Source organism: Leucopleurus acutus (assembly GCF_964270905.1).
Source record: "Leucopleurus acutus genome assembly, chromosome: 3".
Taxonomy (NCBI): domain Eukaryota; kingdom Metazoa; phylum Chordata; class Mammalia; order Artiodactyla; family Delphinidae; genus Leucopleurus; species Leucopleurus acutus.
Genome location: NC_139145.1, coordinates 119157886 through 119170100, shown reverse-complemented (window position 1 = coordinate 119170100; position 12215 = coordinate 119157886). Strand labels below are relative to the sequence as shown.

Genomic DNA, 12215 nt, shown 5'->3' with positions numbered 1-12215 from the left:
TCTTGGCCTAATGTATATCTTTGGTGAAAGTGTGATGTTTGCAAGAGAGACCTAGAGTGCATGTCTATTTACATTGAAGGATTGGTTTAACCTCCTTCTATTAAGAAAATGATCTTTGGGTGAATGACCACCCTTAATTTTTCTTTTTTTTTTAAATTTTATTTTATTTTTTCATACAGCAGGTTCTTATTAGTTATTTATCTTATACATATTAGTGTATATATGTCAATCCCAATCTCCCAATTCATCCCACCACCATCACCCCACCCTTATTTTTCATGTATAACATTATTCATTCATTAAATATTTGAGTGCTTAATATGTGTAAGACTGTTATAAGCTTGCATTGTTGTGAAAGTTTCTTAGTTTTCACTTGAGATAATGCAAGCTCTGTAGAGAAGAACTTTTGTTTACTAAAGTACCTTCAGCACTTACAACAGAGTCTTACAACACATAGTAAGCGCTCAAATATTTGATGAATGAATAATGTTACTTAGGAAAAGGAGAGGTATTGATATATGCTATGAAGAAAAATAAACCAGGGTAAGGGGATAGACAGTTACAACAGAGGGCTACTATTTTAGATAGAATGATCAGTGAAAACCTTTTTGAGGTTGTTTTTGAAAGACATCGAGGGAGGAGCAAGCCATGCAGATAGGTGAGTGAAGAGCATTCCAGTAAGTGTAAGGGACTGAGGTAGAAGCATGCTTGGCATAGTCACGAAATAGCAAAGAGAACCATGTCACTGAGTAGGAGTAAACAAGGAAGAAAGTAGTCAAAGATAAGTCCACAGAGGGAACAGATCAGGCTGGGCATTGTAGACCATGGTAAGGAGTTTGGAATTTATTGTGGGTGAGGTGGGAAGCAAGTAGAGGCTTTTGAGTAGAGGAGTGATGAGGTTACTTATGTTTTTGAAGTAGCACTCTGCCTGCTATATGGAGAATAAACTAGAAGGAGCCAGAGTAGATGCAGAGAGAAAGGGTTAACCACTGAAGTCCAGGTGAGAGATGATGGTGACTTGTATAAGGGTATTAGCAGAAGAGATTGTGAGTAGTAATGAGATTCTGAATGTATTTTGAAAACAGATTTGTCAAGATTTGTTGAAGGAGTAGATTGTTAAATTTGAAGTACTTATTAACACAATTTATTGGGGATGTTGAGTTGATGATAGTTGAATACATGATTCTGGAGTTCAGAGATAGGTGCAGGCTAAAATATTTGGTAGTCATTAATTTGTACATGATACTTAAAGCCTGGGGCATTAGGGTGTAGAGAAGAGATCTGATGAGAACCTAAGTCCTGGCCCCCTTCAGTGTTTAAAAACAGGAGGATGAGAATCATCCAGCAGTGGAGTTTGGGACGGCAAGCAACAAGAGAGGTGAGAAGAGAACCAGTAGAGCAGAGTCCCAGAAACTAAGTGAATAAACCCTTCCATGAAAGAAGGTGTGAAGCTGTATCTGATGCTATCCGTCAGGTCAAGAAAAATTGATCATTAACAACGTGAAGGTCATTAATGACCTTCACAAGAGCAGCTCTAGTAGACTGCTTCGAGGGCGCTCAGGAGCAGGAGATGATGCAAATACAGACAACTGTATTTGAAGAGCGCAAATGTTAGGCAATTCTTGTAGGATATTTTGCTCTAAGTAGAAGCAGAGAAACAGGGTGGTAGCAGGAGAGAGATGGGAGAATCAGAGGAGGCCTTTATTAATTTTAGTTTTTGGGTTTTTTAAAGATGATATACATTTCAATATGCTAATGGGAAAAATCCAATATTTATGGAAAAAACTGAATCTACAGGAAAGGGGACAATTGCATGAGTGAAGTCCTTCAGTATGTAAGAGGAGATGTGCTTCAGTACAGTTAACCTTAGGGGCATAGACTGATTATCTGTTGAAACAGGAGGGAAGGCAGAAGGTATGGATGCCTTTAGAGTCAGGGAGATTAGGATTTTAGTAGTGAGAGTATGAGGAAGTTCTTTTCTGATTTTATTTCATCTGTAAAATTTAAAGGAAAGTCGTTGACTGCAGGTGGGGGAGGGAATTTTGCAGGTTAGAGTTAGAGGAGAAAGGAGAAGGTATGAAAAGAGCTAGGGGATGTAGAATTTCCAGGTAATACTAAGGGGGCCCAACTGAGAGTTTTGGCTATATCATTATATGTTTTTCTCTAGTCATGTTCGGCCATATAGATGTAGGTGAGGAGCTGGATTTAGCTAAGACTGTGTTTTGCCAAACAAGCATAGTCAAGTGAGGGAGAACCAAGGGGAGGGTTTATGCAAAGGAGTATGTATATTGATGGACCATGAAGTCCCAAGATAGGGGGAAGTGAGGCTATGAAGGAAGAGTGAAAATTAGTGACAAAGGTGGTAGGAACAATGGATTATGGAGGTTTTTGATGAGATTGGAGATGCAGTACTGGACAGAATGAGTTGGAGAAGTAGGAAGAGACTATCCGATGAGTGGGGAATCAGGCTGAGATGATGGAGGGGCTGAAATATGGCTGAGGTAGGCTGGAAGGCAGGATCATTGAAGGCAAGGGGCTGAAGGACTAGGTGACCAAGGTGTTGAGAGGATTATCTGTGTGGATATTGAAATCACTAAAAATTTATGATAGGAGTAGTTGTGCAGAGACAGACTGACAGTGGGCCAGGAGCTATAATTTTCAGAAAATGAAAGGGAATGTTGAAGATGACTTGGAGGGTTGGGATAGCGAGTAGTGTAATCTGATGGTGTGAGTTTCAAATGAAGCTGGTGGTTTTTCAGAAGGAAGAAGGAATATAGAGTTGTAAGAGGCAATGAGAAGCAAGGAGGACATCTACCACTGCCACCATCAGGCTCAGTGCTTTGTGGGGTTTGGAGGAAAAATAGCTACAGCTGGCGATAGTGTTACCAGGGAAACAGTGTCCTTATGAGACAGCCAGGGATGGTTTTAGCAAACAAGTGAAGGAGTATTATCAGTGTGCTTCCATTTGTGTTTGGAATTTAATTCTAGGAAAAACTGGTGTTAGATGAATATATCATTTCACATAGAATCATTTTTTATAATTGAAAAAATAATTCATGGTAATTATGATAAAAGGTTATATATATATAAATAAAGCCCTTTTAAAACTAAATATGCTTTAAATGGAGGTTAAAATGCCTTATTTAAACTATTTAAATTTTTCAAAATGCCTACTTCCAGGTGTATTGTGAAGATCACTGGTGACATGACAATATCATTTCCAAGTGGAGTTATTAAAGTCTTCACTAGTAATCCATCCCCAGCTGTGCTCTGCTTCAGGGTGAAAAATATCAACAGACTAGAACAAATTCTTCCAAATGCACAACGTGTTCAGGTTTGTGTACTTTTCAGTTTTTTTAAAATTTTTTGGCCAGGGCTTCCCTGGTGGCGCAGTGGTTGAGAGTCCGCCTGCCGATGCAGGGGACATGGGTTCATGCCCCGGTCCGGGAAGATCCCACATGCCGCGGAGCGGCTGGGCCCGTGAGCTATGGCCGCTGAGCCTGCGCGTCCAGAGCTTGTGCTCCGCAACAGGAGAAGTCACAACAGTGAGAGGCCCGCGTACCCAAAAAAATAAATAAATAAATAAAATAAAGATTGTAAATTTAAAAAAAAAAAAAAAATTTTTTTTTGGCCACACTGTGTGGCAATGTGGAATTGTAGTTCCCTGACTAGGGATCGAACCTGTGTCCCCTGTGGTGGAAGTTCAGAGTCTTAACCACTGGACCACCAGGGAAATCCCCAGGCTTGTGTACTTTTGTTTTGAAGGTGAAATTTCTTTTTAAGAAATTTTTTCTTTCTTCTTCAAAGCAACAGTGATTCAATTTGAAGACTATCAAAATTATTTATTGTGATTAAATAGGATTCTGCTGTCTTTGTTTTGTTTGTGCTGGTGGGTGGTAGTAGCCATTGTTAAATCCTTCTCTACTGTACATCTTCTCATCTTTCAGGCAACTTTCTGCTATGTTCCATTCTTTATCCCCTAAGTTTAGTTTTACCTCATCCCATCTTTTGGTTCATTTCTACTGGTCTTTGCCAGGTCACCAAATTACTAGAGAGGCAGAGGATAAAGATAAATAAATAAATAAATACGAAATAATAATAAATAATAATGAAAATATTTCTTATACATACAGTGATCCATCACAGTGTGATTCTAACACAAAAGATTTTTGGATGAACATGCAAGCTCTTACTATCTACCTCAAGAAGCTATCAGAGCAGAATCCAGCTGCTTCTTATTATAATGTAGATGTATTAAAGTATCAGGTGAGTGTCATCTTATAAAAATCCTTAATTAAAATATTAACAGTCTTGCATATCATTAAATGAATAATATGTCATGGCCAAGTGAAGTTCATTCGAGCAATGCAAGGATGTTTCAAAATCAAAAAATCTCTTAATAAGCCTCTGGAGATTTTGGCCAATTTGATCAAATTCACCGTCTATCTACTACCAATTAAAATACTGAGCCAATATAAATATATGAATGTCCTTCACCTGAAAAGACCAGCATATCAGTCTTAATAATGAAATACCTAAAGCATTGAAAGTCAGGACAGTCATTATTCCTGTTAGTGTATAAGATTTTTCTGGATGTGTTAGTAGAGTTAGACAGGAGAATAAAATAAGTGGTGATAAATATTGGAAAGGAAGATATAAAAATAATATTAATTACAGGTGATCTATTTCTGGAACACTCAAGAGAATCAACTGAAAAACGGATGCAGGAGAATTTAGCAAAGTGGTCATTTAAAAAATTAATACAAAAATTAATGGCTTTCAAAACAACCAGTTAGGAAAACTAATGGAGAAAGATATTCACAATAAAAAAACTAATTAGATCTGGAGAGGTAGTCCAAGATGGTATAGGAAGATCCTGAACTCACCTTCTCCCGTGGATACACCAACATGGTGTATATACAGATACATGTGGAACAATTCCCTCTGAAAGGGACCTGAAAGATAGCTAAACAGCTCCTTCACATCAGCCAGTGAGAAAAGGGCCACACTGAGGCGAGTAGGAGAGGCTGAGACACGGTCTCACCATACGCTTCAACCCCATCATGGCAACCCACCATCTGGATAGAACTCACAAATCTGGAGCTTCTCCCTGAGGAACAAAGAGTTTGTAACCCGCATGGACACCCCATCTTTTGAGACCTGCACTTGATAGACGAGTCCCTAAAACATCTGGCTTTGAAAACCAGTGGAGCTCGTATCCACAGGAACCAGAGGGCTGTAGAGATCTGAGAAACGGCTTTAAAGGGCTTGCGTGCAAACTCAAGCACCCTAGGTCCCAGCATGCAAGCGGCCATTTGAGAAGTGCACAGGCTACATGTGAAAGAGATTCATTAGCTGATCTTAAAGCATCGGCTTGAGGGGCCAGGGCGTGTTGAGATACTCTCCAGGGAGTGAGGTGCTGGAGGGCACCTCTTTTACTTGCTCCATCTACTTCGCTAAAGCCAGCAAGCACCACTTTATTTATTTTTTTACTATAGACTTTTTCTCTTGGTGGATGCCATCTTTACACTCCAACCAGTGGGCTCTGCCTCTCTCATGCTAAAACTGGCTTTTTATTCAAGACCTCTTTCCCCCTTCCTCAGTGGGTGTCATCTTTGCACTCTCTTCTGTGACACCAGTATCTCCAAGAGGGGAGTTTTTATAGATGTCTGGTGCCCCAGTTTTTGCAGCTGCAGCCCAGGGGACACCCTTGATCTCCTGGCTCTGGAGGCCAGGGGCGCTTGCATTTCTGGGTCCCACAGGACTATAACAATCAGTGAGACAGTTTTTGGCAGGCTACTGCCCCCAGGGCCATGCACAGAAAGCAGACTGAAAAACACCCGTGCTGTTTCTGTGAAAGAGACCCATTTGCTTGGCCTGGAGCAGCTGCCTAAGGGGCAGGCTTCTGGTCTGACACACATCTAGGGATCTCCAGATATGCTCTTAGAGAACATAGCCTGGGGGAATGCGGTCACTTCACTCTCCCTCTGCCTTGCTACAGCTCATCAGTATCTCCCAGAAAGGAACTTACACACTCGTCTAGAGCCCTGATTTTTATGACTGTCACCCAGGGGACACCTCCAGATCACCTGATCTGGTGGCCAGCAGGGCTCACATTTGTATTCAATCTCACAGAACTATATGTATTTGCATACTTTAAAAGCTGCTGCCTGAGGGTCTAGCTTCCTAGTCAGTCTGAATCTATGTGCTGGCAGATTTCCTGCTTTGAAACACTGCCAGGTCTTGGCACACCCTTGACAATTAGGAGCTGTTAAATATAAAATAGGCTGCTTGGACAACCACAGAGGTTTGAGAGGCAACCAAGAGCTAAGGCGAGGTTGAACGATAAGGTTCATCTCCTACACGAGGTTACTCTTTCAAGACTGGAAGGGGTGGCTATTTCATCTGATACAAAGAAGTGCAGAAAATCAAGTAAAATGAGGAAACAGGAGTATATTCTAAAAGAAACAAGACAAAACTTTAGAAAAACACCTTAACAAAACAGAGATAAGTAATTTACCTTATAAAGAGTTCTAAGTTATGGTCATAAAATGCTCGCCTCACTTGGGAAAAGAATGGATAAACACAGTGAGAACTTCAACAAAGAAATAGAAAACCTAAGAAAGTAACAACTAGAAGTCACTGGGCTGAAGAATACAATAACTGATCTGAAATACATACTGGAGGGGTTCAACAGCAGACTAGCTGAAGCAAAGAAAGGATCAGTGAACTCAAAGACAGGGCAGTGGAACTCACCTAATCCGAACAGCAAAGAGAAAAAAGAATTTTAAAAAGCGGAGATAGCTTACAGGACTTACGGGACAACATCAAGCAAATTAACGTACACATCATAACGGTCCCAGAAGGAGAATAGAGATAAAGGGACTGAAAACTTACTTGAAGAAATAATGGCTGAGAACTTCCCTAACCTGGGGAAGGAAACAAACATTCAGATCCAGGAAGCCCAGAGAGACCTACACCAAGACACATTATAATTAAAATGTCAAAAGTTTAGGGCTTCCCTGGTGGCGCAGTGGTTGAGAATCTGCCTGCTAATGCAGGGGGCACAGGTTAGAGCCCTGGTCTGGGAAGATCCCACATGCCGCAGAGCAACTAGGCCCCTGAGCCACAACTACTGAGCCTGCACGTCTGGAGCCTGTGCTTCTCAACAACAGAGGCCATGACAGTTAGAGGCCCCTGCTTGCCACAACTAGAGAAAGCCCTTGCACAGAAACGAAGACCCAACACAGTCAAAAATTAAAAAAATAATAATGAATTAAAAGAAGGCTCAACATTAAAAAAAAAAATGTCAAAAGTTTAAAAAAAGAATCTTAAAAGCAGCAAGAGAAAAACCAAGGGAGCTCTCATAAGACCATCAGCAGACTTTTCAGCAGAAACTTTGCAAGCCAGAAGGGATATATTCAAAGTAAACTTCTAACCACGGATACTCTACCTGGCAGAGTTATTGCTCAGAGTTGAAAGAAAGATAAGGAGTTTCCCAGGCAAGCAAAACCTAAAGGAGTTCATCACCAATAAACCAGCCTTACAAGAAATGTTAAAGGGACTTTTTTGCTGAAAAGGGCACCAATTAGTAACAAAAGTATGAAAGTATAAATCTCACTGGTAAAGGTAAATATATAGTAGAGGTAGTGGATTAATCACGTAGAGTGAAAATAGTAAAAGGAAAAAGACAAAAATAGTAAAAATAACTCCAATAATTAGTGAAGGGATACACAAGATAAAAAGATGTAAAATGTGACATCAAAAACAGAAAATAGAGGGGGAGTAAAAATGCAGACCTTTAGAATGCATTCAAACTTAAGTTGTTTGCAGCTTAAAATGGACTGTTATGTAGGTTGTTATATGTAAGCCTCATGGTAACAACCAAGCAAAAACTATAGCAGATACACAAAAGATAATGAGAAAGAAATTAACCATTCCACTAAAGTCATCAAACCACAAAGAAAGAGAACAGAACAGCCAGAAAATAATTAACAATATGCAGTGAATACATACCTATCAATAATTATTTTAATTGTAAATGGACTAAATTCTCCAATCAAAAGACATAGAGTGGCTGAATGGATTAAAAAAATAAGACCTATTTATATACTGCCTATAAGATGCTCCCTTCATATGTAAGGACACACACAGAATGAAAGTTGAAGGGATGGAAAAAGATGTTCCATGCAAACAGAAACCAAATGAAAGCTTGGGTAGCTATACTTATATCAGAAAAACATGGACTAAAACAGAGACTGTAATAAGAGACAAAGAAGGGCATTACATATTGATAAAGGTGTCAATTCAACAAGAAGATGTTTAACATTTATTAATTATGCACCCCCAAAAAATAATAATAATAATTATGCACCCTACATAGGAGCAACTAAATATATAGAGCAAATATTAAGAGACCTAAAGGGAGAAATAGACAGCAATACAGTAATAGTAGGGGACCTTAATACTCACTTTTATTAATAGATAAGTTATCCCAACAGAAATCAGTAAGGAAACATCAGCCTTATATGACATGTTAGACCAGATGGACTTAACAGATATACAGAAAACATTCCATCCAAAAGCAGCAGAGTGCACATTCTTCTCAACTGCATAGGGAACATTCTCCAGGATCATATATTAGGTTAAAAAACAAGTCATAATAAATTTTTTTTTTTTTTTGCGGTACGTGGGCCTCTCACTGCCATGGCCTCTCCCATTGCGGAGCACAGGCTCCGGACACGCAGCCTCAGTGGCCATGGCTCATGGGCCCAGCCGCTCCGCGGCATGTGGGATCTTCCCGGACTGGGGCACGAACCCATGTCCCCTGCATCAGCAGGCGGACTCTCAACCACTGCGCCACCAGGGAAGCCCAGTCATAATAACTTTAACATTGGAGTCATATCAAGCATCTCTTTTAGGACCACAGTGGTATGAAACTAGAAATCAGTTACAAGAAGACTGGAAAAATCACAAATATGGATAGATTAAACAGTATGCTACTGAGTAACCAACGGGTCAATGGAGAAATCAAAAAATACTTTGAAAAAAATGAAAATGGGAATACAACATACCAAAAATTCATGGGATGCAGCAGAAGCATTTCTAAGAGGGAAGTTCATAGTGATACATGCCTACCTCAAGAAACAAGAATAATCTCAAACAACTTAACTTTACACCTCAAGTAACTAGAAAAAGAAGAGCAAACGGAGCCCAAAGTTAGTTGAAGGAAGGTAATAACAAAGATAAGAGCAGAAATAATTAGAGACTAAAAAGATCAATGAAACTAAGAGCTGGTTCTTTGAAAAGGTAAACAAAATTGACAAACCTTTATCTAGACTCACCAAGAAAAAAGGAGGGCTCAAATAAAATCAGAAATGAAGGAGGAGCTGTTATAACTAATACCACTGAAATACAGAGATTCATAAGATACTACTATGAACAATTATGTGCCAACAAATTGCCAACAACCTACAAGAAATGGATACATTTCTAGGAACATACAGCCGGCTTTCCAATACTGAATCATGAAGAAGCAGAAAATATGAATAGATTACTAGTAAGGAGATATGAATCCATAATCAGAAACCTTCCAAAAACAAAAGTCCGGGATCAAACGGTTTAACTACCAAAGTCTACCAGACATTAAAAGAATTATAGCAATTCTTCTCAAACTCTTCCCAAAAAACAGAAAAGGAGGGAACACTTCCAAACTCATTTTATGAGGCCAGCATTACCCCGATAAACCAGACAAGGACACTACAAGAAAAAATTACGGGCTGATATCCCTGATGAACATAGATGCAAAAATCCTCAACAAAATATTAGCGAACAAACTGCAACAATACATTAAAAGGGTCATACACCATGATCAAGTGGGATTTATTCCAGGGATGCAAGGATGGTTTGACATCCAGAAATCAAGCAACATGATACACCACATTAACTAATGAAGATGAAAATCGTATGATCTCAGTGGATTACAGAAAAAGCATTTGACAAAATTTAAACATCCATTTATGATTAAAAACTCCCAACACAGTGGGTATAGAGGGAACATACCTCAACATAATAAATGCCATATATGACAAGCTATAGCTTAATATGCTCAGTGGTGAAAATCTGAAAGATTTTCTTCTAAGATCAGGAACAAGACATGGATGCCTACTCTCACCACTTTTATTCAACATAGTATTAAAGTTCTAGCCAGATAAATTAGGCAAGAAAAAGAAAAGGCATCCAAATTAGAAAGGAAGAAGTAAAATTATCACTCTTTGCAGATGACATATTATATGTAGAAAACCTTTAGACTCCATAAGAAAAAAAACTTAGAATACTGAATAATGAATAAACTGAATAATAAATGAATTCAGTAATGTTGCAAAATACAAAATATATAAAAATCTGTTGTGTTTCTGTACACTAATAATGAACTAGCAGAGGAAATTAAGAAAATAATCCCGTTTACAATTGCATCAAAAAGAATAAAATACTTAGGAATAAATTCAACCACAGAGGTGAAAGACCTGTACACTGAAAACTATAAGACGGTGATGAAATAAAGAGAAAACTAAATGAAAAGATACTCCATGCTCATCGATAGAATTAAAATTGTTAAGATATCCATACTACCCAAAGCAGTCACAGGTTTAATGCAATAACTGTTAAAATTCCACTGGCAATTTTTCACAGAAATAAACTATCCTAAAATTTGTATGGAATCACGAAAGACCCCAAATAGCCAAAGCAATCTTGAGAAAGAACAAAAAGCTAGAGGCATCACGCTCCCTGATTTCAAACCATATGACATAGGTATAGTAATCAAAAGATGGTATTGGCAAAAAAATAGACAAATAGATCAATGGAACAGAATAGAGAGTTCAGAAATAAACCCACACATACATGCTCAATTAATTTATGACAAAAGGAGCCAAGAACAAATAAACATTGGGGAAAGGACAGTCTCTTCAATAAACAGTATTGGGAAGATGTTAAAAAAAAATAGTATTGGGAAAACTAAATAGCCACGTGCAAAAGAATGAAACTAGACTACTGTCTTACACCATACACAAAAATTGACTCAAAGTGAATTAAAGACTTGAATGCAAGACCTGAAACCCTGAAACTCATAGAAGAAAACATAGGTGGTAAGGTTCTTAACATCAGCCTTGGTGATCATTTTCTGGATTTGACTTCAGAAGCAAAGGCAACAAAAGCAAAATTAAACAAGCAGGACTACATTAAACTAAAAAGCTTCTGCACAGCAAAGAACATCATCAACAAAACGGAAAGGCAATGTACTGAATGGGAGAAGATTATTTGCAAACAATATATCTGATAAGGGGTTAGTATCCAAAATATATAAAGAACATACAACTCAATAGCAAAACAAACAGTCTGATTTTAAAAGTGGACAGAGGATCTGAATAGACATTTTTCCAAAGAAGACACACAGATGGCCAAAAGATACATGAAAAGTTGCTCAACATCACTGATGATCAGGAAATGCAAACCAAAACCACAATAAGCTGTCATCTCACACCTGTGAGAATGGCTGTCATCAAAAAGACAAGGATGTAGAGAAAAGGGAGCCCTTGTGCACTGTTGGTGGGATTGTAAATTGATGTAGCCACTATGGAAGACAGTTTGGAGGTTCCTCAAAAATTAAAAATAGAACTACCATATGATCCAGCAATTCCGCTTCTGGGTATTTATCCGAGGAAAATGAAAATACTAACTTGAAAAGATTTTTGGACCCCAGTGTTCATTGCAGTGTTATTTACAGTAGCCAAGATATGGAAAAACCCAAGGGTTCATCAATAAATAAATGGATAAATAAGATTTGCTGTATATATACAATGGAATACTATTCAGCCATTAAAAAAGAATGAAACCTTCCGTTTGCAACCACATGGATGGACCTTGAGGGCATTATGCTAAATGAAATGAGTCAGAAAGGGAAGACAGAGATCGGTATGATCTCACTTATGTGTGGAATCTAAAAAACAAACAAACCAGACCAAGTTCATAGATACAGAGAACAGATTGGTGGTTGCTAGAGGCGCAGGGGGTTAGGGGTGGGTGAAATGGATGAAGGGGGTCAAAAATTACAGACTAATGGTTATAAAATAAATAAGTGATGGGGATGTAATGTACAGCATGGTGTCCAAAGTTAATAATATTGTATTGCATATTTCGAAGTTGCTAAGAGTATA

At 38.5% G+C, this 12215-nt stretch overlaps 1 protein-coding gene across 1 annotated transcript in view; it reads left to right on the top strand.

Moving 5' to 3' along the window:
- Positions 1–12215, top strand: part of FCHO2 (FCH and mu domain containing endocytic adaptor 2) — a 116347-nt gene that overhangs the window by 92760 nt on the left and 11372 nt on the right. The window contains 3 exon segments of the mRNA XM_082837231.1: positions 3181–3324; positions 3326–3334; positions 4134–4266. Of these exon segments, the coding sequence (XP_082693357.1) occupies positions 3181–3324; positions 3326–3334; positions 4134–4266 (286 nt within the window).